Below are 26768 nucleotides of genomic sequence, written 5' to 3'. Positions count from 1 at the left end.
TTTATTTTTACAAAAATAATATTTAAAAAGAAAAATGATTACAAAAAGTTTTATTTAAAAGTAAAACTATATTTTTATACCCTAAAAAAAAATTATGTTGGTTTTTAAAAACCGTTTTGTGACAAAAACTAAAATGGGTTATCTGAGAGAATTGTCCAAATATTTACGTGCAACTATTTGTTTATCAACTGCGTCACATATAACCAACTGCTTCACATATAACCTGGATGAGAGAATACTAAGCACTAAATTATCAGAGCTTTTCCAGCATTTATGACCTAAAACTCCTCATTCGCGTTGTCTTGGTTATGACATTATTCAACGGCCATCACATGCCAAGGTGACAAGATCCGTTTTCATGGAGTGTCTTTCTCTGTTTTTTTATATGTATGGTTTTACTCATTTTCAATAATATCCTTCATCAGTACTATAACAATTCGTAAACACACAGCATTTAACAATATATCAAAAAAAAATGGAAGATGATGCAGTCAGTAAATCAAATATTTCCAACAAATGATAAATCTCTTTATCGTAATAATTAATAAACTCAGTTTGCCAAGAGACCTATACATTTGTGTCTCAACTCATCATTTTGTTTGGAAATGAATTAAAATGAAATTTTGTTATATATAAAGAAAAAAGGAGCTTGAAGTGCTTCTCTGCAATGTGTTATATATATAAAGTGGATATGTAAATATAGAATATTTATAGGTTGTGGTGCGAGTGTGTCAAGTGGTAGAAGGTCCACCAGCCAAGTCACCACCGCCTGAGATAGAGATGAGTGGTCGTCGTGAGACACTTTTACTGACAAGATGTGAATCAAGAAACACGACGATGACTGTTATATCATCATGAAAATGTCTCCTCACTCCTCTATCAATCTTTTTTAGATCTGAATATCTCATCTCTCTCTTCTTTGCTGCTTCTCTTAGAGCTGTTTTTATCAGCTTCCTCGCAATTCCCTGCATCTATACGTTTCAGTCTACATTCATAGGAAAAGATAAGTGAGAGAAAGAGCGAGAAGTGTCTTACATTACGAGGGTTAGTGTTCACAATGTCAACAGCTTCCTGATTGCTTAAGTGCTCCCACAAGCCGTCTGATGCAAATATAAGAAACTGATCCTCTGGATGTATTTTGTGTACTGAAATCGCAGGCTCTGCTCTAAGGATCGGCGTTTGAAAAGCCTCAGGCACCCTAAACTTTGCTAATAGCGGCTCCCTGTTGAACTCTGATCTCTTTAAGTATGCATCACCAATTGATCGTGAGACCTTTGAGAAACAAAACAAATGTTTCAAAAGACTTAGAATTTGGCAAGAAAACTTCTATTCAACACTTCCTAAAGTGATAAAGACATTGTAAATCTCTTCTTATTCTCTAATTTTAGAAACATAGTATCAATGTTCTAAAAATCGGTCTAGGCGTCACCTAGTCGGGAAATCAGATCTAAACGAAACAATTTTTCTAGAACAATTTTTAAATAATCGGTATAGCCGCCTACCTAATCAATAATCTCATATAAAACACCTAACGATTTCTCGAACATTGCATAGAACTAACGATGCATAGAAATCGACAATCTGCATTATTTTTTTTTACCTGTATAATACCTTTGACACGCCACACTTTGTGCTTCAAGACAACAATCTGAGGATCATCAGGATGCAACAGCCGCAACTCCTCTCTCACAGATTCAAGACTAGCATTATGCTCTGACGACAGCTGAACAGCCTTGACAGCTTTAAACGCTTTCTCCAGTCTCCCTAACACAACCCGAGAATCCCCCGCGTTAGCAATGTACAACGACCCACTACATATGATCCCTACAAGACAACACGCTCCAACAGAAGCAATCTGAGGCTTCGTCTGCCACTGCCGCCGCACAAGAGAAAGAAACTCCTCTTCCGTAGCTAAAAACGCTTTCGTTATAACAGATGCAGACATTCCATGATTCTCCGACGTAAACTCTGCATCCAATAGATAGTATCAACACACAATCTTATCCATCACGCAAAGCAAGACAACAGCATACTTACTTCGGATGTTATCGAAGAGGTGTTTATTAACGAACCGAGCTGCTTCAGGACCTCCATGACCATCATAAACACCAACGAAAGTAGCTTGAGGACCCGAATCGAACATACTAACGGGTCCGGACTCGAGTTTGCTATGATCTTCGAGAAGATTGTTAGCTTGGATCACAGACATTGAGAAATCTCCAGCGACATGGTTACCAGAATCTTTATACCAAAGAAGACCGTCGCATCTTCCGTTAGCGTCTCCTCTCGTAGAATGTTCTCCTTTCACAGAAGGCCGTTTCCAACATGGTGCTATCATCCGTAATATAGTTTCCGATACCATAAAGAAAGATACTTTATTTAACAGCACCCAACAGATCAAAACTTGCTATTTTCCTCCTTCCCTAACAAAATAAGAAAACATATATTTATATGTAATAAAACAGATCGATTTGTAATCAGACAGAACATGAGTAATGAATACCTTTTGTGTTGAGGGAGAACTGGATCGAGATTGGAAGCAGATTGATTCTGAGGAGGAGTTACGATACAGGGGGGAGAGATCGTAACTCCGGTTGGATGGATTTACGAGGGAGATGACAAATCTACTGTCTGAATTCCATATTTGGGATGTTCGATTTTTCTCTGTGTTTTTTTCTCTCTTTTTTATTTTTTGAATTTTTATTCTTTTCGTTTGATGCTTTTTTGATTTTGGGTTTAGCTGTTTAGGCATTGACCTTTAGAAACAACCCGACGTTTTAGGCAGCCTTTTCTCCTAATTTTAGCAACTTTTTTTTTCTTTTTTAATAAATAAATTATTACTAATTAAGATGTTTTAAAAGGATTAAGCATAAGCTACATTGTTACCGATCCTCGTCAGCACCTCTAAATATATATGAGAGAATTGAGAACTACTGTATGTTGTTTTGTTTCATTGTATCTCAGTTTAAAAATAAGACAGAGAAACATGATCTGTAAACTGTAAGCAACTTGGCCCATATCCTTAAAAGATGAGAGAGAGAGAGAGAAACCTGATCTGTAAACTGTAAGCAACTTGGCCCATATCGCATCGATCTCCATATCTCAATGATAATAAAATAATTTAAGAGTATAGTCAAAGAAAATCAGAAATAAAAATAAAAACAAAAAATATGAAAGAGACCCACATATTGTCCGCTTTATGGTGTCATTAAGGCATTCTAGAATCATTGAAATGTACTGTAATATTTAAAATCATCTGTAATTCCGCGAAAGCGGAGAGGGTATTTAGGTAATTTTACAAGAGGAAGACGGAAAGTGAGCGTGGTGGAGAGAGATGATAAGAGAGAGGGAAACGCGTCTCCATGAGGCTCACATTCCATTCATTTCCTCTCTCTCTCTCTCTCTCTCTCTCTCTCATTCTCTCTATACGACCCGTGAGCTCGCCGGAGGAGAGTGAAATCAATATAAGATGGCGCAGAGAACAGAGAAGGAAGAGACGGAGTTCAAGGTCCTCGAGACCTTAACGACCCCCGCCACCGCCACGACCACGCTCTGCTCTAATAACTGCGGCGTTACAGCGAATCCAGCCACCAACAACATGTGTCAGAAATGTTTCAACGCTTCCATCGCCGCCGCCGGCGTAGACTCCGGCTCGACGTCGAAGAGAGCGTCGAGATCCGTTAATCTTAGGCCATCACCAGCCAAAGTCGTGATCCGTCCCAGGGAGATCGATCCGGTTAAGAGAGATCAGCAGACGGTAAACCGGTGTTCCGGCTGTCGGAAGAAGGTGGGGCTGACCGGGTTCAGATGCCGATGCGGTGACCTTTTCTGCTCCGAGCACCGTTACTCCGATCGCCATGAGTGCAGCTACGACTATAAAACCGCCGGTCGCGAGGCGATCGCTAGAGAGAATCCGGTGGTCAAGGCGGCGAAGATGGTCAAAGTTTAAAAGTTAAAATTCGAATTTGATTTAAAAAAAAAACAATCTTCAGTCGTGGTTCAAGCTCCGATCTATAAAGTTCGGACAGGGAGATGCTCTCGCAGACAATTGATTTGATGTTGTCTGTTTTGTAATGAAAGATCAGAGAGATTCTCTTCTCGATTTGAATTTGAAACTAAATTTATTGTTTAGTGAATGGTGATTATTATTGTTGTAGCTTTTAGGGACTTTTATGGATTCGTGAATTTTATTTGCGTAAGATGCGATATCCTCGATCATCAAAGACGAGTTATCGAGTGGTATGTGTGTGTAGATTCGATAAAAATGAAAGGGTGTTTTGGTAATTTAGGGAACGTGTCTCTTGTTTCGTGTGCGTCACAACTCACATCCTCTCGACAAGTTTGCTTGGCGTGTGAAAGAGCGGCCAATAACGTGTTTGAGTTGTATGGCTTATTTTAAGTTTGATTATCTTCTAAAGATTATATAAACAAGATTTTACGCATTCTTATAAAAAGAAACAAGTTGTAGCATAACTTTATTAGCTTAACTCTCTTTAATATGATGCAGCATCATGTGATTGCACTAGATTTATCTCGTGAAAGAAAAAAGTGTGATATCTCATGATGACTATTACACGCAGGTACACGTATAGAACCCAGCCCTACTAGAAAAGTCTATTTTACTTAGGCCTAGTCTTTGTCCAATAAATAATGCAACTACACGGATTAGTTTAAGTGTCAAACATCAGCTCGGAATGAGAGGAGAGTAGACTATTGGTGGAATGTTGTATAAGTTGAGGAATGAAACTTCAAGTTGGGATGAGAAAAAAAAGAAAAACTTCAAGTTGAAAACTGCGCATTTTCTTATACAGTATACAACTTGTCATATTAAAGTGTTACTATTTCGTTTCATAAAACATTTTTTACTGTTCGTATTACCTAGCAAATATATTGTCCAAAGCCGGAGGGCCTAATACATGTTGGCCCATCCCTATTATGAGAGGAGAGTAGACAATTGGTGGAATGTTGTGTAAGTGTTTGATCTGTGCACAAAAAAAAAAAAGGTATAAGTGATTGATCTGATGGAGCAGGTATTGTTGAATTTGACATTATATTGATCAACCAAACGCTTAACTGTTTTTCTTAAAAAAACTTGAAAGTCTGAGGTGGAAGTGAATAGGCTTGACAAGCTGAAAGCTAGCATAATGAAGGAAATTGCATTCAAGAAGCAAACCGAGCTCGGGGAGATATATGCTCGTGCTCCTATCGAGATTAAACCAGATGTGGTTCCTGAGAAGATCATGTCATTGATTGATTCCGGAAACACTGAACCGCTGAGATACTAGCTCAAATGGATAGTGAGATTGCAAAGGCTAAGGAAGTGAACCTCCCTGACTTAAAAAATACAAGGTTCCACATGGACATATATGGCTCCTAAATTATGCTTATTCTCCAGTGTTAATGCATGGTAGGATACGTACAGACTTGGCTTCTCTTTCCTTTTTTTACTTGTTCCAGTTATCAGAAGTGAACCCTATCACTCCCTTGATACCTTACAATATAAGATTGTTTTGATACCAATTAAGGTCTCTCTTCAATGCTAAGAGAGTTTGTTAAACATTTTTTTGACATCGTTTCATATAACGTTAACCGAACTTTAAATACAAAATACATAAACTAACCAATATGTGATGAATAAGGAAACATAAATTCCACTAAACAAAACAGAAATAAAAATAAATTATTGAAACCTTTTTTTTTCCATTTGTCCTATTCCTATTCCCCTCAATGAGTTGGTCTAAAGATAATATATTCTCAAAATGGAATCTATATCAGATATATATATATATATATATATATGCCATAGCTCTTTACTTCGACAAACTACAAATATCATTTGCAAGACATTATCTACTGCCCCCCATTTGGAAGATGCTAATTCTCGAACAATCTTTGTTGCCAATGTAATGATTGATACTCCATCCGTTCAATAATATAAAATGTTTTACATAGGAAATAAATATTGTTAATATTATAAATTTAAAATAAGTTGACCAATCATAAACAATGCAGTAAAATAATATTGATCAACCAGTATTCAATAAAATCAAAATACTTTGAAAATATCAAAGCATATTAAATCCTCGCTATATAGAGTTGGATGTAAGATGTGCTCGAAGGAAAATTGGATTGTCCAACTTGGAGTGGGAAGAGTTGGATTTGGAGTTTTATAAAATCAAATTTTTTTTAAAACATTTAATATTATGGAACGGAGGGTGTACTGTTTATTCCCACTCAAAAGTGGAATTGAGCACAATGTTTTCATTTGGTGGATTTGATTTGAATGTGGTTGGTCGTAAAACATGTTCACTTTGCTGCCACCAAGGATAGCCTTTCGAGGCATTTTAACAAGTTTGGTGAAGTGCTTAAAGCTGTCATAGTAACCGATCCAGCGACTAGGCAACCAAGTGGGTAAGTTGTCTGCCATAATATGTGGTCGTTATGCCACAGTTCAGTTACCAGAGACACATTAGTGACAGAAGTTGTTCGCCTAGTATGACTGATGTCCGAACAGAATCACAATCAGACTTTCTAATTTTGCTTGATAGATAAAAAGAGGAGCATAGGAAACATAATCACACAATCGGATTTTCAAATTTTATTTCTTTCTCTATAAATAATCATTCTCAAAACCTATTTGATAACGTGTTCTTTTGTAATGAAATTAAAACAACAATAAAAATGTATATATTTGCTCCATTTTCACGGAGACAACAAGAGGAACACGTTTCCACAAGACAACCCAACAACGCACAAGATAGACACAACACGAGCTCTAACGAACAACACATTAAGACTCTTCGCAACCTGTAACGTCAAAGTCAGAATCTGCAACCTCCCAGCTTCCTCCATCTCCTTGAAAAAACACATCGGCTTCAACGACCGTCTCAGCATCAACGCCACAGCAAACGGGAACCCGAACGCCACGCAGCTCTGAATCGTCATGCCATGCAGCATCGGATTCGATCGAGTCACGTAGAGAATAGTCCCTCCGACGATCAATTGGGTTAAACCGAGAAGACCCATGGCTCCGCTTAGACTGTACATGTTCTTCATCATCCCTTCGAAGACTTGTCTCGTCTCGTTCCCTAGCGCTGACACGTCGCGTTCCACCGTTGGGCCTTCGATCTCCTGATGCTTCATTTTGGCCGGATCCTCCTCCGGCTTCGGGTTGGCTTCTCCGCTCGGTGTTGAGAAGTACCTCGTTGACGACCATGTTTGAGAACGCAGCTTCTCTAAAGCAGAGAAGGATCTTAAGAGACTTAGTTTGTTAATTTTGGATTCGTGGATCAAATGGTTTCTTATAGGAGAAGAGTAGTGGAGATGATGATGAAGAGAGGCGTTGAGGGATGAAGAAGAAGAAGATAAGGGTTTAAGGAATTTGGAAGCTAATCGACGAGAGATCATCATCGTCGTCGTCACTGAGAGAAGCTCTTCATAATTAGGGTTTATTAATCATTTCAATTGGTTGACTTACGAGAAAAGACCCAAAATGTCTGGGCTCACTCTTTCCTTTTTTTTTGTGATTAGTGGGCCAGACAAGGTTTCACTAAAGGCCCATAACTTCGTTAAGCGTAACAATGTTACCTTTATGGATTACACATTTACACCATCTCTAGTGCATACAAATGGCTATGCAATTTAGCATCAGGGAATAGCACAAATACTTACTATCCCTATGTGCTAAATTGATGTTTAAAGATTTACACAGATATATTAATAAAGATTAAATGCATATACTTATCTATTGGTTTTTGTTTTTTTTTTTCAAAAAAAAATTATTTGATTCCTGAATAATATTATACTCTTCATATTTTTAGATTTTAATTTATTTTTAATTTTAAAGTAAATTGCGTTAATTAAAATTGAAAACATCAATTTTTCAAATGCAAAATGAAATCTAAAACATCAATTTTTTACATACAAAAGAAGTAAAATATTACCACTATAATCGGTCCTTGACACAGACACAAGTTTCCTCAAAGTTTGGAGTAACACACTCTCTTCCTCATGCCTAAATAAAGACACCAAATCAAACTTGGAGATCTCCACTATATAAAGCTCACACCATACAGCAAACATCAACCAACCTCATCAACAACAATGTCTTCTTCTTCACTTACACTCTTCTTCTTCTTCTTCTTTGCTTCCACATTCCTCTACACATCAACAAACTCATTCAACATCACAAACATCTTAAACCAGAACAATGAGTTCTCCACTTTCAACAACCTTCTCACCCAAACCAACCTCGCCTCCGCCATCAACTCCCGTCAAACCATAACCGTCCTCGCCCTTTCCAACGACGCAGTGTCCCACTTCTCCGACCAATCAGCCGAAGACAACAAGAAAGTCCTCAGCCTCCTCATCATTTTAGATTACTACGACATCAAGAAACTCAGAAGCCTGAACAAAAAATCAGTAATACTCACCACTCTCTTCCAAGCAAGCGGCCAAGCCAAAGGCGAACAAGGGTTCGTAAACGCAACCGTTATGGACAACGGTGACGTTATGTTTGGATCTGCGGTTCCTGGATCTATCCTTGACTCTAAGCTTATAGACTCTGTTGCCACACATCCATATAACATCTCGGTGCTTCATATTGATAGTTCCATACGTTTCATGAATCCTGATGGTTCTTTTGATGTTGGTTCATCATCTAAACCACTTCCTCCACAACCTCCTAATGATGATGATTATGAATTTGACGAGCCACCATCCCCACCTTCCTCTACTACTAAGCCCGTTGTTGCTGATGCTACTGCCGCTACTGCTAAGCCACCTTCTGCTGCTACCGCTAAGCCACCTTCTGCTGCAAAAGCCAACTCAACAAGTGGGGTTTCAGCGATTAGTACTCCTAACTTTGCGTCTGCGTTCGTGATCTCATCATTTTGGTTGTTCATGACGGTCTGGTGATGTGATGGTTAAGACTTGACGGCCATGAATAACAGAATGCAAGAATCAAAAATATCAGATCAGCTTTTTGAGAGCCAGAAAAAAAAGAGGAGATTGGAAGCAAAGCTTTTTCACCCAAAACACAAAGAACACTTCAAGCTTCAGAAGTTCTATGGAATAAGGCAACAATATCTCTAGAAGAAATAAAGTGATTGATGATTCAATAAGGAGAGAGGAAGTTGTAAAACTCAAAAGCTGTTTATTTATTTGGATGCTTGGATAAGTTGTAAGAGATTTTAATTGGAAGCCAATAAAGAAAACACAAACTTGCAAGGCTTTTCTTTTTACAAATGATTCATTGTTGTTTGGTTGCATTATCCGAAACAAATTTCTTAAAATTGGTTTAAATCATCATAAATTAATTTAAACCGTTTAATTCGATCTAAACTAGTTTTAATCTGTTAAATTAAATAATAATACTACTATAAATCTGCAAATTTGTCTATTTTGGTTTCATATATCTAATTTTGATAATTCATCAAAAATAATTTTATAACAAGATCCAAAACTTAAAATATCTTATATAATAATATAAATATTTAATACACAGAATAAATTAATAATTTGTTAACACCTAAGCGACATCATAATTAATATAGTTGCTAGTCTTTCTATCTGTCTACCAATCTTTTTAATATTGATTACATGTATAATCAAAGAAACAAAGGAATGCAACACTAGATTAAAGATGTTTATTACTTTAAGCTATGAAAAGGCAAAAGCACCACAAGAACATGAAGCACATTTGACATCCATGTCTATCCCCAAAACCAGACAACAAAGTCTTCAAAGACAAGGAAACAAAACTCAGGCGCTATACATGCATAGTGGCTTTGATTAAAGGGAAACCAAAAACGAAGAGAGAGCTTAAAATCCAGTGAAAATTTCTCCTTTCTTGAGTCAGTGATGTAACCCGTTTCCATTGCTATACACATTCCCGTTCTGGTAAACTTTCCCCGTTGCTGCTCCATTGGCCACTCTAGTTGTTGAAACTTTACTCACCTTGCCACTTGCTTGCAGAACTGCCTCTAGACACCCAGACGCTGCTGCTATAAGACCTGTTTGTATCAAAGTGTTTTCTTAGCAAGCCCACAAAAAACCATCAAATACAGGTTCTTGCCATTATGCTATATAACCGAGAAATTACCTAGAAACAAAGCAGAAGGTTTTCCGGGTCTGGACTTGAACTCAGGATGAAACTGAACACCCACAAAGTATGGATGATTTTGAAGCTCCACAATCTGCACACCACACACGCAGAACAATGAAGCACAACATCAACAGATGATATATTGTTCCAAGCTCACTGAAGTTAAACATTAAACAAGAATATACCTCCATACGACGCCCAGTCTCATCCTTCCCAACAAATGAGAGCCCAGCATTCTCAATTTCTTGTATCATATCTGGATTTACCTGCCATTATAAAAAACATATTCCAAGTTTAACGACTGAGGAGAGAGCTCAAGGAAAAGAATATGTAGAATATAAAACATTACCTCATATCTGTGCCTGTGTCGCTCATCAACGAACTTCGCATTACCGTACCTAAAAGTAGAGATAAGAAGTTATATAGGCTTTGGAAACGAGCCTTAAGAGTTATCATGTGCTATGAAGCTGTTATGTGCTTACAACTTAGCAGACTTGCAATCAGGAACCTGAAAGTAAGTCCTCCTTGATCCTAAGCGCATTGTGCCACCCATATGAGTTGTAGATCCCTTAAAAATAAGATTAAACCAAGGTTAAGAAGACACTTGAGAAAATGAAAGCATGTAATCAGTCAGATGAAAAGACTATATGGTCTAATTACCTCTGGCATAAAAATGACGCAAGGGCTTGGCGTTTCTGGTTCAAACTCTGTGCTGTTTGCATCCTCAAAGCCAAGAATGGAGCGGGCGAATTCAACAACAGCCAGCTGCATTCCCAGACATATGCCAAGGAAAGGGACTTGATTTGTACGGGCGTACTTTGTAGCAAGTATCTTCCCTTGCACTCCTCTGTCACCGAAACCTCCTGGTACTAGAATACCATCAGCACCCTGAAACAAGCAAAAGGCTGAGTCTCAACATATTTACTGAATTGGCGCGTACCAGTCTCTATTAGGATTAACCTACCTTCAAAAGATCCCATGCAGCTTTATGGACATCTGGCGTCTGCAATGGCAAGTCGTACAAACTCTCATGAGATTAAATACAGTTGTAGTAGACTGAGAGAAACGAAGAAAAGACTCACTTCCTGTGCTGTAATATCTTCAAGGTCACTGGCTGCAACCCAATCTACAATAAGCTTCTTGTGACATGCAACAGAAGCATGCAAAAGGGCCTGTAGACAATCAGAATATTCAGTACTACACCCAGTTAGGGCATAACTAAAGGTTGGGTTTAAAATGCATAACTATTTTTTGGTTTAATCAAAGACAAGAGAGATCAAGTTACCTTCAACACGGAAAGGTAAGAATCAGTAAGGCCAGTGTACTTTCCAACCATAGCAATCCTGACCTGAAAGAGAAGACCATTGAGAATGAACGATGGTTTCCATAATCTAGACACGCTGCCATCAAATAAATAATTAGAAAAAAGTTGACTAACAGGATCTTGCAGGGTATCATAGATTTTAGTTCTTGCAGTCCATTCCGTAACGTCAGCCTCTACAGCTTTGCTGCAAAGAAACAAATGTCAATTAGTAGAGAAAAAGTCATCACAGCTAAAGTGTGGAACCCAGAGCAGGATAAAGATTACACTTATTATTTTTATTTTTTGAAAGAATTTTAAATTTATTCAAATAAAAAAAAACATTCTGTACAGAGTTTTACTGCTTCCTTGTTACAATTTTTTTTTTAAACTGCAAACTTCTTCATAGACATGAAAAAAACGAAAAGATGGTCTAGAGACAAACCCAAGGAGGTTCAACTCTTTTAAGATTGCTTCATGCGCCTTTTGATCCTATTGAAAGAGAAGTTAACACCAAAAGAGTAAGACGAAGAAAAAATTTAACGCCACAACAAGTTCCTTTGATTTTGTAATTAGTATTAGAAACTATTCAAGGACAAATTTACTTACCCTTAGAAGCAAAGGAACGTGCCAGATATTTGGAACGTCGTAGAGTGTTACAATATTCTCTTCCTAGGAAACCAAAGAAAAGCAGACAGAATGTTTACTTAAGACTTAAATGAGAGATAACGTCTCTGCTCTAAGAGGTTAAGAAATTAAACAAAAAGTACCGGAACATGGCAAAACTGAGATAGTTTCGTCTTCACATTGTCTTCAAGTGCCTGTTTCAAAACAAGAACTGATAAGATGAAAAACCAAATTTATAGCTATTCATTAATACTGAATTAAATGACTACAGCAGAACAGTGTTGGAGAGGTCAGTACCTTCGTGCTGCGACATGCAAGGATATTTGGAGTCAAACCAAGGCTTCTGAGTCCTCGCACGCTATGCTGAGTTGGCTTTGTTTTCTGCAATAAAAATGTTGAAACATCAACTGTTACAAATTAATAAAATACAATCTCAATGGAAGATATGAAAACCACAGAAAATTACCTGCTCACCAACAACGCTGAGAACAGGCACAAGGCTCACATGAACCAGGCAGAAATTACCAGGCCCTAAGAACAAAAGACAGAAGGTTATGAAGCCGATAATCAATAGCCTAAGAACACTAGTGGATCTTCAAAAAGTTAATACAAATTTAGAGCACAGCTTACCAACTTTATAGGAGAATTGACCAAGGGCCTCAATGAAGGGCATAGATTCAATATCACCTGCACAGAACATAAGTAAATAAAAGCCACTCATCTGAGTAATATCAGTCAATAAAAAGTACCTACCTATAGTCCCTCCTAGTTCAATGACACAGACATCAGGAGGACCGTCCTTTCCATCCACTGGAACATTAGCAACACGCTCAATCCACTCTTGGATTGCATCAGTTATATGCGGAACCACCTTCAAAAAAAAAAAATTAAAACGCTTTGTTCAAACACACAGCCAAATTAGAACCAGCATAAAGTTCAGAGGCACAAGTAGATAATGTAATGAACCTGTACAGTTCTTCCAAGGTAGTCCCCTTTCCTTTCCTTGTCAATGACTGACTGCAAAAAGCAAGACAAAAACTTTCTAAACCAGGTTCTAACATGAGATGATAATTGAGGTAGTAGTCAACTAGGCATACCTGGTATATCTTTCCGGTTGTTAAATTGTTGTCACGGGTCAATGTACTGTCTAAAAAACGCTCATAGTTTCCAAGGTCCAAGTCCACCTAAATGCTCACCGGTTAGATACACAATGACATCAGTTTTATGAGTAGCAAGCAATACAGGACAATCTGACATACCTCTCCACCATCATCCAGAACAAATACTTCTCCATGCTCAAACGGAGACATTGTCCCAGCATCAGTGTTAAGATAAGGATCTGCGTAAACATTGTAAAATGATCATATAGCTAGGAACCAACAAAAACCAGTCAAGAAAGTTTTCATCCTTGGTAGCAAATTGACTCATATAGGCAAACACAATACAAGTGGTCACATGAACAAAAAGATGTCTCCTTTAGTTGTTACATGCAATCTCAAGAGCCAAAAACACAGGATGTATATAAAATAGTCTCACCAATCTTGATGGAAGTAACACGAAGGCCACAGGCTTGAAGGAGAAGTCCAATGCTACTTGCAGTGACTCCTTTCCCAAGTCCACTCACCACTCCTCCTGTCACCAAAACATACTTCATTTTTCCTGGTTTTGTCTCTCAGCTTCTTCTTACTCTTCACCTAAACCATCAAGAATAGACACAGTAAGCATAAGACGAACAATATCTTCCTAAGAAAAAAGATAACGGTTAGGTATGAATCAAACACACAATAAAGTGGGAAGAAGAAATGCAAATTTCTACCTTCGTCAAGAAACAATAGCCTTTCTGGATTTTTTTCAAGGCGGCGGCTTATAAGCTTATAACCTGCGAGACCCTTCCCTCTTTATTTAAACCTCTAAAAAAAAAGAATAAAAAAAGTTTGTTACTTTTATTTTAAATTTTATTTAATTTCGACATAGTTTGTGGCTTTGACCCATCTGAGCTGTAGATTTCATTCAATACCATGGAGACACCCGTGTTGAAGCTGTGGGAGAGGTTGCATAGTGTTTCGGTAAGATAGGCCCAGAAGAGGGTCTTGGTAACTGTGCGTCCAATTTTAAAACCAATCAAAAAGTTTTTAAAAGAGAGATGGGAAAGGTATCAAACTTTTTTGAGTCTTTTCTCTGCTACATCTTTGATCGTTTGTCCTTTTTGTCATTAATAGAGGCATTCACATGTTTTCAATCAAAACTAGAGACAAGAGTCTATATAACTCCATGTACTCTTCCTCTGCCTTTGTTTGACGTCTCTTCTCCTTCTGCTGATAAGAACCAAATGCTAACAAACAAATCTTTGGTTCCACTAGCAGTTGGCATCGACATGTTTCTTGCTGAAGAAGCATGTTTTCAAGAACTACTGGCTTCTCTCTGTTACATCTGTATGCAAATGAACGGTTGGCTGTATAATAATATTATTGTATAATTTGGTTGGAGTTTACTGATTATTGCTTTCATATTAAGTATCGAATCACTGAGATGAGAATAACGGTAATGGTGGAAAACTTAGACCCACTTTGTTGCCTTTATAAACACAGAAGCTCTAGTGCATGACCAATTGTAGAGAGGATACTCAGGAAAGTAGACTCACTCGATCTCTTCTTTTGGTTTTAGGATGTGATAAAAGGGATTTGAGAAAGGAGAAACAGATGCAGAACATAGCAAGTAAAACAAGATTACAACACGCTTATCATCTTATCTTACACAAAGATAGCTACTCACTGAGTCGTGTCAGTCGCTCCACCAGCAGCAGCATCAGCTTCAGCTTCTGAAGCGGTTTTAGCCATAACTTCACCTGGAGGAGGATGGTCAAACTTGCATGTTGCCCCGTACTTGCAAGTCCCTGTCTTCATGTAATACGGGCAATTTTGCGCACCCTGCAACAGATTCCTCTACTGGATTAGCACACAAACTCAATACAAGTAACGTAGTGTGAGTTTCTATTAGGCACCTCTCTTCTGGGATACCCTGCAAGACTCAGCTTCACATTCGGCTGCTGAGGAGCTTGTTTACTCGTTGCGTTTAACCTATCTGCTGGGTGATGGAACCTGCACCTCTCTCCAAACTTGCACTCCCCTGTCTTCATGTAGTACTATATGAAAGATAGTGAGGGGTTTTTAGTAAAAGTCCAACGGACATGTCAACAATCTAAGAAGTTGCACAAGAATACTCACGTCACATTCTGGTTGTCCAGGTCTTTGGGGATAAGTTGCTGTAAGGGCTCCTAGCTGCAACAAGTTCTACTTTAATTAAACCTCCAGCATCTTAGAAGGAGCATTTAAATATTTCTTACAGCATGATTGTAGACATCTACCGAGGGTTGAGCAAGAGTCTGATAGAGGGAGGCAGCTGAGTTAATCAACCCAAGGTTTACACTCGCACTGGTCGGGGACACTAGAGGATAATTTATCCCACCAGCCTGGGGAGTGAATGCTGTAACCAAAATCAAAACAGCAAGAGGCACACAGAAGATACCGTAAAGATTATGAGAAAAGTAAGTGGTACATTAAAGATTCTACGAACACAAATATTTAAATGAGACACGCTCACAAACCAGTCCTCTCAGGGTGATTGTAGCGACAGGTGGCGCCATACTTGCAGCTGATCGTGGAAATGGAAAACAAATTAAAACGTTAGTATCACTTTTTATTTTATTTTCAAGGTTGTAAACAACGACTTTGTATTTGATATTCACCTTCCGGTCTTGAGATAGAACGGGCAGTCTACTTCAGCCTGTAAAAGCTAACAATCTAATTAGTGAAACTTCATTCTAAGATGACAGAACAGGTCAGCATACAATCAGTTATAAGAATAGTAACTAGACACTAGATAGTTCACCAATTCTGACTATTAAGATAATATGTATGAAACTTGAAGCTGAAACCATTACCGGCCTAGCTGGAAGTCCCTTCGAGTTGTAATATGCTGCCGGAGCAAATGTCACATGCGGATTGTTGGTAACATCAGGTTCACTGGTTACAGCCTCAGTACTGCCATTATCTTGACTAGACGATGGTAGTTGGATATCCTTTGGGTGGTGGAACTTGCATGTTAAACCAAATTTACATTTTCCAGTCTTCATGTAGAACTGTTGCAGAGTAGAAAGATCAGTGAACTTAATAATTAGGATTAGATTCATCTTTGAAAACGGATAAGTTATGTTGCTATATGTGTATATCTTACAGTGCACGGGGGCTCAGAAGGCCTCTCAGGTAAGGCATCTGGAGTTTCAACAGTAACCTGATTTACAGAAGAGCATCAAGTAGCATATATTAGAAGCACAAGATCTTATTCGGAGTGCCTGCAGCCACATACAAAAAAACTGAGGAATATAATTGGGAGATGGAAAAGTCACTTACTGCAGCCGCTGTTTTGGGATGATTAAACTTGCACCTTAGACCATATTTGCAACGTTGTGTTTTTATATAATACTGCCCAGCAGTGAAGAGAAGACAATGATGGTCAGATCCTAAGGAAGAAACAGAGCTAAAATAGGAGAGAAGTTTTCAGAAACAGCTTACCGGACAATCTGGTTCACCTGGTCTCTCAGGGTACTCATCGTTTGGAACAACTGGTGCCTGAATGAAAAAAAAAAAAAAAAAATGATTTTATCATCTTATCCTTGAATGCCTAGACAATGTCACTTTCAAGTCAAGAAACGATCTGACAAAAGAGAAATGCAAGAATAACAAACATAGTTGCAGAAACAGAAACTGAAGCCTTGAGTCACTATCAAGATACCTAAACAGTATAGATATATTGTACTAAGTACTGACAAAAAAAAAAAAATATATATATATATATATATATATTGTACTAAGTTTATGAGCCCAGACACCAAGCAAAAAGAGTATAGGTATAGTTTAAAAAGTAATCAGACACAAACTCTCGTGGTATAAACATATAAGTACATAGCCTAAATCCAAAGAAGAGAAAAACGTAATTCATTATAATGTAAATACTTAGATAGTAGTAAACGATCACCTCTTTCCAATCTGGGATTCCACCTTCAGGAACCCAAACAGGATGATCAAACTTGCAGCCCTCTCCAAATTTACAAGTTCTTGTTTGCATATAGTGTGTACAATCCTTCTCCCCTGCCCGCTGCGGATAGACAGGCAAATGGCTCGTACTCTCCAACTTAAGTCGCTTGGTTAAATAGTCCGTAGTATACCAAGCTTCCGTCTGACCCATTGGATTATGGGCACCGTAGAGAGTCGGATAGTAGAGCGCTATATTACATAATAAACAGTAATATACAACAACATGAGAAGGTACTATATATATATATATGCTGCTGTATATTTATATCTTGAAAATAAACTTGAGGATAATGAAATATACGAAATAATACAGCAGAAAACATAACTTAGAGTTTACAGTAGGTATGTCTTCCTTTTGAAAAAGTTTATTGGAAAGAGTTGCAAGAAAAGATAACTTTTAAGGGAACAAAAAACTAACTGTCTTTTCTAAAATATTAAAGCAAACAAAGACTAATTAATAACATTACAGTAGTCAAATATACTTCAGAGATGTAATTAATAGCATTACAGTAGTCAAATATCCTTAGAGATGATTCTAACTTCTGTAAAGCTTAGTGGTATCCCAAACACAAAAGAACCCATTGACTAACCAATTTAAATATCGTTGGGGTAAGTAACACAAACAGTGTAAGTCAAGATCTATCCTAGAATAGCAAGCAGTGTGTTCTAATGCCTTAATCTCAGTTAAAGCAACGTTTTTTAATGCTGCAATTGAAGGAACCATCAAGATTGAATCACGATGAGAGCATAGGAAACGGAAAGGTGAAGACTTTAAGGCTCTCCAAAAGCAATAAAGGTGAAGACTTTAATGAATCAAACGATGCAGATCTGAGAATTGGTAAAAGGACAGACCTTCAGAGGTGCGTTTGACTCCAGGAGGAAGAGGCTCGACGGCGGCGGCGGCGGGAGGCTCGACGCCAGGCGGCCAAGCTTCCTGATGCATCAGCTGAGGAGGGTAAGCCAAATGCGCCGCCGCGTTGGGGAGATGGTGGTGGTACATGGCGGAAGAAGAGGAGGAAGAAGCAACCGTTGGTTGGTAGTTGTTGGTCAAAGATTCGGATCCGTCGCGGGATAAGAAGCGGAACGTGGCGTCGGGGTAGTAGCGGTCGGTGGCGGAGGAGGGGTAGAGAGAAGAAAGGGAGAGGTTTTGCTGCGGTTGTGGTTGCGGAGGAGGAGGAGCGGGGGAAGCGGTGGAGGCGGCGGCGAGAGAAGGTTGGAGGGCGTAGGTGAACAATTGGTGACGATGTGCTGCCATTCGGATTTTGATTGAAAACCCTAAAGAGAGAGAGGTTTGTTTCTCTCTTCTCTCTCTCTCTCTCTCTCTCTCTCTCTCTCTCTCTCAGATCCCACGAAACTGATTTGACATCTCTTCACTGATTCTCTTTAGTTTCTTTTTTTTAATTTAATTTAAATTACTCTTTATTTCTTATCATTATCAATTAATAGTTTGGAGCTTTTTTTGTTTTATTACATAATAGAACACCCAAGTTAACAAAAGAGACCGGACAGAGACTTCAACTTCACTATGTCCTTCCTATTGATTCTTTGTCTGATATTGCAAAAGCTTTAGCGTTTGTTGCGCTATAAACTCATCTCTTCAACTCTTTTGAGCATTAGTTTGTTGTTCAACACCTTCGCATGCTTACTAATTTCTATAGATAAACGAGAGAAAGAAAGTTCGAGTTTTGGCATAGAGGATCAAATTTACCTAAGCATCATACATGATAAGGGAACCATAAACCATAGTTAGGCCAAGAAGTAAATCCCTTGGAGCCTAAAACCATATTAAGTTGGAAACATTTTTGGGGTAACTCAGAAGAGAAAGGTTTCAAGCTAAGCACCTTTCAGAACCAATTAAAGATAACAAGCAAAAACTGACAGAGAAGTAGACGAACACAACTTAACAGTAAAAGATAAGAGAACCTTACAGATGAATGTGTTGAAGGATTTTGGATACTTTTTAAGTAACATAGACCATAATGAAACCATCAAATCTGATGTTATTCAAAAGCTACTGATTATTCGGTTAAGAAACATTTGATGAAAGGATTTTGGATACTTTATTAAAAACATAAGCTTTGTAAAATTTGAGCTAAACGAAAGGTTCAAATGTTATTCTCAAACTCTGTTTAAAGCTACACTTCTTTGTCTTCCACTTTACAAATCACAATCAGTATCCATCAAAAAGAATATGAACAAAAAAAAACACACATAGTAGAGTATATTACTTTGTATTAGTTCTAAAAGTACTCGAAGTCTACATAAGCAGTATCATCAGTAGGAGTGGCAGGACCAGCAGCACAAGCAACCTGAGCATCATGCTTAACCGAGTTATGATGATCACCACTTCCATAACCCTTAGCCTTCCCTCTCGCAGCCGTCAACGGCCCCAAGTCAACAGGGTCAGGAATATGAGGCGGAGATGCGCTACGCACCAGAGCCCAGTTCACACCTTCAAAGAAAGGATGCTGCTTTATCTCCGTAGCTCCCCGTGTATAAGCTATTCTCCTATGAGGATCTTTCGCTAAAAGGCCACGGATAAGATCACGAGCCGCAGAGCTAACATGAGGAGTGTCAGGAAACTTCAGTGGCTTGCCCACCACGTTTTGTAACGTAGCTCTGTTGCCCTGACCTTTGAACGGTGTTGTCCCGTGCAAGAGCTCGTATAGGAAGATCCCGAACGTCCACCAGTCAACAGCACTGCCGTGTCCTTCTCCACGTATGATCTCTGGAGCTAAGTACTCGTGTGTGCCCACAAAGGACATTGACCGCACGTCCGTTGGCTCAGCCATGAGCTCTGGCATGGAGAGGCCGCCTAGGCCGGAGTCTGATTTGGCTTTACGGGTTTTCTTGGAAGGGAGGAGGCGTGGGAGGAAGGCTGCGGGATGCATGCAGCCGTTGACGGCGAACTCTTCGTTGAGGATAGCGCTTCCTGTGCTGCAGACTGAGGAGGACTTGACGAGTGTGGGGTTGAATGAGCAACGGAGGGAGAGGTCAAAGTCTGAAAGCATTATGTGGCCTTCGTCTCGGACTAGGATGTTCTCTGGCTTCAAGTCTCTGTATACAACCCCCAACATGTGTAGATACTCTAGGGCTAGCAACACTTCAGAAGTGTAGAACCTGTCAAAGAAACTCATCAGAGAGACTCAAAATTAGTGTTGGGCATTCGGGTTAACGGTTCGGGTCGGATTGGGTTATTCGGATTCCGAGTTGTTCGAGTCGGGGTGTTTAGGATCTGTCTAGGAACAGGACATTTTCGGATCAGATCAGTTTTCGGGTCAGGTTTCTGTTTTTCTATAAAATTTAAAACAGAACCGAGTTAAAAATGGTTCGGATTTAGTTCGGGTTTAGAGTCGAGAAAACTGAAAAAAACATTCGAGCACTTCAGATTTTCTAATAAATTTTTTGATTATAAACTATGTTTTTTTAATATAGTTAGTTTGTCAAGGATATGGTAATTTTAACATTTAAAATAGTTAATATTTTATTATATTTCAGATATTTGGGTAACCTCTCGATTTTTCGGTCTTCGAGTTTAAAAAGTAGAAACCATTTTTTGTGAATTTTGGTCTATTTTGGTTCGGTTTCGGGGTTTCGGATAATATGTCTAGGACTACTCCAAATAGATTGAATGTTTTCTCTCACCTCGCAGCTTCTTCAGTGAAACGCCTGTTGGGCTGCTTCTGTCTGAGAGAATGGAGATTGCCTCCGCTGCAAAACTCCATGACCAAGCAGTAGAACTTCTCAGTCTCAAAGTAAGAATATAGCGTTGGCAAGAAAGGATGATCAAGCAAGGATAAGATCTCTCTTTCGGTCTGAGCCCTCAGCAACTTGTTTCTACTAGCCAACGAGGCCTTATCCATCACCTTCATGGCAAAAACCGCGTTGGTCCCTTGCAGGTCAGCGAGATAGACACTGCCTATGTCCCCATACCCTAGACGTTTCAGAAGCCTGAAGCTGTCTAGACCTATCTGAGGACCTCTTGAAGTGACTGAGTTAATAGCCTCCCACCTCACGTCTCCTCCCGTGTGGGGCTTGAACGGTGTAGCTGATGGGCCCATATCGCCATAACCATAATCTCCATTCTGTCTAGGGGCTCTCTTCTTGTCTGGAGACTTTGTCTTGTGTTGGTGATGATGAGCTCTGGCGCTTGGGGATTGTGTTTCAGGTGTGGTTAAAGGAACAATCTTCTTGGGATCGTAATAGAGATTTTTAAGAGCATTTTTCTTGGCTCCCAAGCTATCACTCTCGTTGGTTCCTCTAGCTGAGGAAGGAGGTTCAGGAGACTTTGAGGGTGGTTGATGTCTGACGAGAGGATCCATCTTCTTGAGATCAAAATGAGGATTCCTGGGAACATTGTCTCCTAGTTTAAGCGAAAATGGAGAGGCTTGTGTGTTGCTTGGTCTAGGCGACTTAGGTTTTACGGTTGGGTCTATATCATTAGAGTTAGCTGTTGTGTTCTTATTGGAAGCTAAGTCCATGTCTCCAGGCTTGTGATGATTCTTTTGGCTTATAAAGTAGCTCTCACCTGCGGAATCAATGACATTCACCTTAAGATGCTTATTTAAAAAACAGACTAAAAATGTGTTGGGATGATCACACGCTTACTTGATGATTTAAAAGACAAGTTGAGAGAAAATCAAACCATAATCAAACTGCCGCCAGAAAACAACGAACAACATGCATAGAAAGAGAGATTGTAATGTGTCATATAAACAGATATAATCACACAGAATAAATAATGTTTCAAGAAATCAAGAATGCAGACCATGTTTAAAATATCCGTGTCATGAGTGTAGTTCAGAGGATACGAATCACAAAATCATCTAAACAAAACCGTTGTTATAATAGTATGTTACAACATTCCAATCAAAAAGAAAACATGAAAGAAGGGGAGCTTTAATTGGCTTGTCTTTTGTAAAACATTGGTTTATCCTCTTAATAGTATCTCCACCTGGTAAAGCAGAGAGAGAGGAAGAGACATGAGGAGATGCAAAAGAGATGGAGCGAGTGAAATGTTCTTAGCCTCTCATCTCATTAATGCATGTCTTTTGCCGTCAATTTCTCTCTCTTGACTAAATTAGCCAGTTTTATTGGTCCATTGAGAGAGACATATCTTCTTCTTTTTAACAAAAATATGGTGCGACAGAGACATATCTTATCAAGAAATAGTTATAAAAAATGAATTCAAAAATTTCTAATGGTAAAGGTCACCTGGTCATTAAACATTCTCCTCATCTTCTGCTTCGTCTATACGTAATTATGTATGGTCTCTTGGTCTCTCTCTCTCTCTCACCAACAGAGCAAAATATAATTTTCCGACAGCAACCTGTCCCAATGGATATTCTTCTGGACGGCGTCCAAGACGCAGTTGCAACGGTCGTAGAAAAAAGAAGTTCCGTTTAAGAAGTTGCGGGAAAAGAAACTGACCGGAGAATTTAGAAACATGTTTGTCGTGTTTGGGTCTACCCTTTTTAGTTGATGAATTTGACATGTCTATCAATACTTTATGGGCTTATTTAGTAAAGCCCATCTTAGGTTTTAATCAACAGAAGCCCATAACGAATTTTAGGTCCGTTCTAACATTGTTGGCAAATTTTTAAGCTATGTGAATACTCTGTTTTTGTTTTTCAACTTATCAACTGAAATAGAGAGATAAAGATTATACCATTATGTAAGCAAAATTGCAGTAAGCCAGTAACATTTTAAAAAACACTTGAAAATCTAGTTGACATATGAAACTGATCAAGTGGACCGTTGTCCAAGTTATATGATGAGTAGAAGGAATAGAAATATGAATTGTGTGTTGTGATTTGTGAATATTGGTCAAAGAGATAAACACTCTCACAACCAACAAATATAAGATAGATGATCGTTGACGTTTAAGCTATTGGCTACAATACTTTCTCATTATGATATTCTTTTCTTGTCAAAATAAAACTCTTGTTAATATTATCACTGAATTGAAATAAATAGTCTTTTCTGATAGACACGTAATTGCACTAACATTTAAAAATAATCAAATACACTTGAAAATTTAATGAAACATGCAGTGGGACAAAGAAAACTGATCAAGTTTAGTGGACTAATTTCTAAAATAGATGATGATTTGAAGGAATAGAAATAAGTTGTGTCTGTGAATAGCAGCATACAAACAAAAAGATAAATACAAAAAAAAGTCCCTGATATATGATCCGGAAAATAAGCAAATGGCGGGGAATGGATGATGTCATGATACCACTACACACCTCCTCTTTCCTTGTACCATACGTTTATAAAAATATGTGGCATTCTAAGTTCTAATAATCAAGTACTTGTTATCTTTCTTTTTTCTTGTAGCTGGAGTACTTGTTATCTACTTATCTTTATGTCATACGAATGCTAGAACATGACGTTTCTTTCTTAGAGTTTTATAGAATTAAGCTGGTTTTGTAAACAAGCCACAAAAACAAAAAGAAAATTATAATATATGTTGACGCGGTGACAATTGACTGTTTCCACAATAACTCGCAACGTGGAATTAAGAGCTGGTCATAGGTGTGAGCAACGATGTTATGGGTAGACTGTTCCGCGATTTGCGGACCAAATCAGTATTGGATCTAAAAACACAAAAGCATGCATGCATGCATGCATGAATGAATGAGGGTCATAGTACTAGATTAGGTTTTAGTTCAATACAAATCGCATCAAAACCGTTTCGCTCATTGCACATCTTTAGGTGTGAGTCGTTCTAGATGGGATCGAAACTATAAGCTCGAGTGACAAACAAAGTGATCAGATATCCATTTGTACCTATGATCATTTTCACGTTTATCATATCAAAAACCTCCATAAATGGTAATTAATGACTACTGAACAAACAAGTATCGCCATGTGGCTACTTGCTTGTAATTATCAAGGTAATTCGTTTTTTTAAGGAAAAAAGTTTCTCAGCTACACCATGTTTAGTATAATATGGTGCAAACCATCCAGAGTTTAGAAATGTGTCGAAACCTATACGAAATATATGATAATACATGTCACATATACGACGTTAATAAAAATATGGTGCCAACATCATAACGAGGTTTAATTGATTTTAGCTTAAATAATTGGGGTCAGAGCGTAATTTCTTAAAGTTAAACTCCAATTAACAAAACCCGACCCGACCCGTTCGATAAACCCGACCCACACTTAACCATTTCCCCCAAATCGATTTCATTAGGGTTCTAAACAAGAAAAAAAATTGGGAATTTTGAAAAGAGAGTGAGAGATTCGTCAGAGACAAAGAGAGATTGCAGAGACAGAGAGAGAGATCGATTCAGTTTCCATGGGTCGTAAGACTTCTTCGTTGTCCAGACTTGGTTTGATTTTGATGGTCTTGTATATACATCTCGGCTAAGGCAGCAAACACTGCAGATCCAATGGGAAGAACATTTTCATCAAGGAAGAAATAAGGTGAATGAACCGAATGCACAGAACCGACTTGTTCGTTTCTGATACCGATTCCTAGATAGTAACCAGGTATTTTCTGTTGATAGAAGGCAAAATCTTCGCCCGCCATTATCTTCTCACCTGGTGAGACCTTCAATTACCACATCCGGATTCGTCGCCGAAACTGAATCGATCTCTCTCTATGTCTCTGCAATCTCTCTTTGTCTCTGACGAATCTCTCACTCTCTTTTCAAAATTTCGAATTTTTTCTTGTTTAGAACCCTAATGAAATCGATTTGGGGGAAATGGTTAAGTGTGGGTCGGGTTTATCGAACGGATCGGGTCGGGTTTTGTTAATTGGAGTTTAACTTTAAGAAATTACGCTCTGACCCCAATTATTTAAGCTAAAATCAATTAAACCTCGTTATGATGTTGGCACCATGATTTTATTAACGTCGTATATGTGGCATGTATTATCATATACATCGTGTAGGTTTCGACACATTTCTAAACTCTGGATGGTTTGCACCATATTATACTAAACATGGTGTAGCTGATAAACTTTTTTCCTTTTTTTAAATACTTGCGGCGGAGAATCAACACTGGCCTTCCCTGGCTTTATCATTAGCTTCTCAATGCATTTGGTCTCAAGTAATAGTATTAAAATCAGTTTGCTAGATTTTCTTTTGATATATATATAGACGTACCTTTGTGTTAAAAAAAGTCATATAGACGTCCCTTTCGTAAATATTTTTTCTTGCGGATACATCATTTATTTTAAACCTTATCGCTTTCTGTTCCTTGCACATTTAGTTTTATTTAAATCACCAAAAAGACCCGTAATTTAATCAAGCATCAAAACCCAATTCAAGCTTCAACCCAGTAATTTATCAACGCTGTCCAGTTATTATTATGACACAAATGACATAAAAGAAGAAGAATAGAGTTGAATGGTGCCGCTATACAGTACCCTAAAGGCACTAGGCTACATACAAAATATATCGAACATATTGCTATTTGAATTAAAGTGCAATTATATTCGTAATAAAATAGGGGCTATGTAAGCCATGCTAGCCTATAAGCCTATATCGTGAATTAAGATATCGAAAGCAGCGGTGTTTGTGTTCAAAACAGAAAAAAAGAGCTGCTACGACGTGTCTTATATTAAGCTAAGAGACCTGCAATAAACATGTTCTTGTTCTTTATTTTTTTGGTAAAAAATCTTCAAGGTTTTTATAAATTTTTTTTTTGTCGTCACATTAAGATTGTTGTAATTTTATAAATAATTACTTACTGGGTGCAAGCAAACTGCAGTTTGAATTAATCTCGCTTCCTCCACTTGTCTTCGTCATTCGTTACATATTTTCGGAAGCAGTTAGGATATTCTACTATCTATGTAGCTCTGTTACTTTCACAATCACAATCTCAATTTATAAGTTCGGTGATATCAATGATTAATGAATATCATAAGAAACAAGTTTCAGTGTTGGTTTAATAAACGCATGCATATACAACATATACGAGGTCACAAATATCAAATAGCATATAAACTGAGACAATAGATTGTACAACCGTGGCTTGGATTGGAGTTCAACGCATCACAGTGTACACGCATCTCTCTGGATTTGGATAATCCAAATTATTTTGTGTCTATCTTCTATCTTCTAATTTTGCAGTTTTTGTTAGTATAAAATTTGAACCTATGAATGTAATAAAATCTATATGAATTTTAGAGGAATCCAAGGATTCAACAGCCAACCTGTGACAATAAGACAGCTGCAAATCTTCCTCTCGCCCTTGTGACAAAGAGAAGAAATCCACAAGTCAAATTAGCCCAAATGATTTGTTCTCTTAAAATTATATATCTAATATTCTAACTTTAGTTATGAATAATCTCCACATAGCTAATTGGACAGTCTAGTTTCGTTTAAAGTCTTTGATTATTATCGAGATCCCAAAAGAAGAAAAACGATGCCACCACACTTATTTTTTTACTAGATGTTTTTATGCACCATATGCAGTAATAAAATGTTTTAATTTAAATTATATTTAAAAATAAAATTTTATTAATATCGCATAATTTATTATTTCTTATAAATATTTTAATATAAATTTGATTTAGTTAAGCATAAAATTAAGGTAAAGATAATTTTGTTTATTTTAAATTAAATTTAAAATATATATGTATATATTTAAAATTATTATCTTAGATAGATTTTGTATCTATTTC

The 26768-nt window shown here is 37.9% G+C and overlaps 7 protein-coding genes across 12 annotated transcripts; 2 read left to right on the top strand and 5 right to left on the bottom strand.

Moving 5' to 3' along the window:
- Positions 1 to 517: 517 nt before the first annotated feature.
- Positions 518 to 2753, bottom strand: LOC106452378 (probable protein phosphatase 2C 38). Of its 2 annotated transcripts, none has more exons than XM_013894474.3 (5): positions 2504 to 2753; positions 2038 to 2423; positions 1601 to 1968; positions 1036 to 1272; positions 518 to 965 (listed from the first exon to the last, which is right to left on the bottom strand). In XM_013894474.3, exons 2-5 carry the CDS (start codon positions 2360 to 2362, stop codon positions 732 to 734), a joined length of 1164 nt encoding a protein of 387 aa, XP_013749928.1. In that variant the 5' UTR covers positions 2363 to 2423; positions 2504 to 2753; the 3' UTR covers positions 518 to 731. The 2 variants fall into 2 exon arrangements, with proteins under 2 accessions (XP_013749928.1, XP_013749929.1); XM_013894475.3 differs by having other exon boundaries at positions 2038 to 2418; positions 2504 to 2752.
- A 571-nt stretch (positions 2754 to 3324) lies between these two features.
- LOC106452377 (zinc finger A20 and AN1 domain-containing stress-associated protein 5-like) lies at positions 3325 to 4131 on the top strand. The gene has a single exon (XM_013894473.2). It carries the CDS (start codon positions 3470 to 3472, stop codon positions 3947 to 3949), a length of 480 nt encoding a protein of 159 aa, XP_013749927.2. The 5' UTR covers positions 3325 to 3469; the 3' UTR covers positions 3950 to 4131.
- A 2454-nt stretch (positions 4132 to 6585) lies between these two features.
- Positions 6586 to 7734, bottom strand: BNAA05G26540D. The gene has a single exon (XM_013784630.3). It carries the CDS (start codon positions 7408 to 7410, stop codon positions 6703 to 6705), a length of 708 nt encoding a protein of 235 aa, XP_013640084.2. The 5' UTR covers positions 7411 to 7734; the 3' UTR covers positions 6586 to 6702.
- Positions 7735 to 8090: 356 nt separating this feature from the next.
- Positions 8091 to 9232, top strand: LOC106345431 (fasciclin-like arabinogalactan protein 14). Its single transcript, XM_048779938.1, has one exon. It carries the CDS (start codon positions 8104 to 8106, stop codon positions 8914 to 8916), a length of 813 nt encoding a protein of 270 aa, XP_048635895.1. The 5' UTR covers positions 8091 to 8103; the 3' UTR covers positions 8917 to 9232.
- Positions 9233 to 9633: 401 nt separating this feature from the next.
- On the bottom strand, positions 9634 to 14103 carry LOC106452376 (CTP synthase). Of its 2 annotated transcripts, XM_048779937.1 has the most exons (23): positions 14050 to 14103; positions 13849 to 13942; positions 13569 to 13726; positions 13292 to 13371; positions 13130 to 13216; positions 12999 to 13049; positions 12786 to 12903; positions 12663 to 12719; positions 12499 to 12563; positions 12330 to 12413; positions 12176 to 12226; positions 12015 to 12077; positions 11851 to 11897; positions 11544 to 11613; positions 11391 to 11453; positions 11188 to 11277; positions 11070 to 11108; positions 10766 to 10993; positions 10588 to 10673; positions 10455 to 10503; positions 10291 to 10371; positions 10103 to 10196; positions 9634 to 10013 (listed from the first exon to the last, which is right to left on the bottom strand). In XM_048779937.1, exons 3-23 carry the CDS (start codon positions 13684 to 13686, stop codon positions 9856 to 9858), a joined length of 1779 nt encoding a protein of 592 aa, XP_048635894.1. In that variant the 5' UTR covers positions 13687 to 13726; positions 13849 to 13942; positions 14050 to 14103; the 3' UTR covers positions 9634 to 9855. The 2 variants fall into 2 exon arrangements, with proteins under 2 accessions (XP_048635894.1, XP_022568310.1); XM_022712589.2 differs by lacking the exon at positions 14050 to 14103 and having other exon boundaries at positions 13849 to 13960.
- A 561-nt stretch (positions 14104 to 14664) lies between these two features.
- LOC106452375 (zinc finger CCCH domain-containing protein 37-like) lies at positions 14665 to 18509 on the bottom strand. 4 transcript variants are annotated; one of them, XM_013894468.3, is made up of 12 exons: positions 17978 to 18509; positions 17067 to 17314; positions 16604 to 16660; positions 16442 to 16513; positions 16266 to 16322; positions 15973 to 16170; positions 15778 to 15815; positions 15637 to 15683; positions 15376 to 15515; positions 15257 to 15310; positions 15034 to 15174; positions 14665 to 14959 (listed from the first exon to the last, which is right to left on the bottom strand). In XM_013894468.3, exons 1-12 carry the CDS (start codon positions 18378 to 18380, stop codon positions 14801 to 14803), a joined length of 1614 nt encoding a protein of 537 aa, XP_013749922.2. In that variant the 5' UTR covers positions 18381 to 18509; the 3' UTR covers positions 14665 to 14800. The 4 variants fall into 4 exon arrangements, with proteins under 4 accessions (XP_013749922.2, XP_013749924.2, XP_022568316.2 ...); XM_013894470.3 differs by having other exon boundaries at positions 15257 to 15322; positions 15397 to 15515; positions 17978 to 18499; XM_022712595.2 differs by having other exon boundaries at positions 15257 to 15322; positions 17978 to 18495.
- A 149-nt stretch (positions 18510 to 18658) lies between these two features.
- On the bottom strand, positions 18659 to 23832 carry LOC106345430 (serine/threonine-protein kinase AGC1-5). The gene is made up of 4 exons (XM_013784628.3): positions 21894 to 23832; positions 21734 to 21780; positions 20771 to 21653; positions 18659 to 20245 (listed from the first exon to the last, which is right to left on the bottom strand). The coding sequence occupies exons 3-4, from the start codon at positions 21604 to 21606 to the stop codon at positions 19366 to 19368; spliced, it is 1716 nt and encodes a 571-aa protein (XP_013640082.2). The 5' UTR covers positions 21607 to 21653; positions 21734 to 21780; positions 21894 to 23832; the 3' UTR covers positions 18659 to 19365.
- Positions 23833 to 26768: the final 2936 nt, after the last annotated feature.

The sequence above is a fragment of the Brassica napus genome, chromosome A5 (genome assembly GCF_020379485.1).
Source record: "Brassica napus cultivar Da-Ae chromosome A5, Da-Ae, whole genome shotgun sequence".
NCBI lineage: Eukaryota > Viridiplantae > Streptophyta > Magnoliopsida > Brassicales > Brassicaceae > Brassica > Brassica napus.
This window is presented reverse-complemented; position numbering and strand designations above follow the sequence as displayed.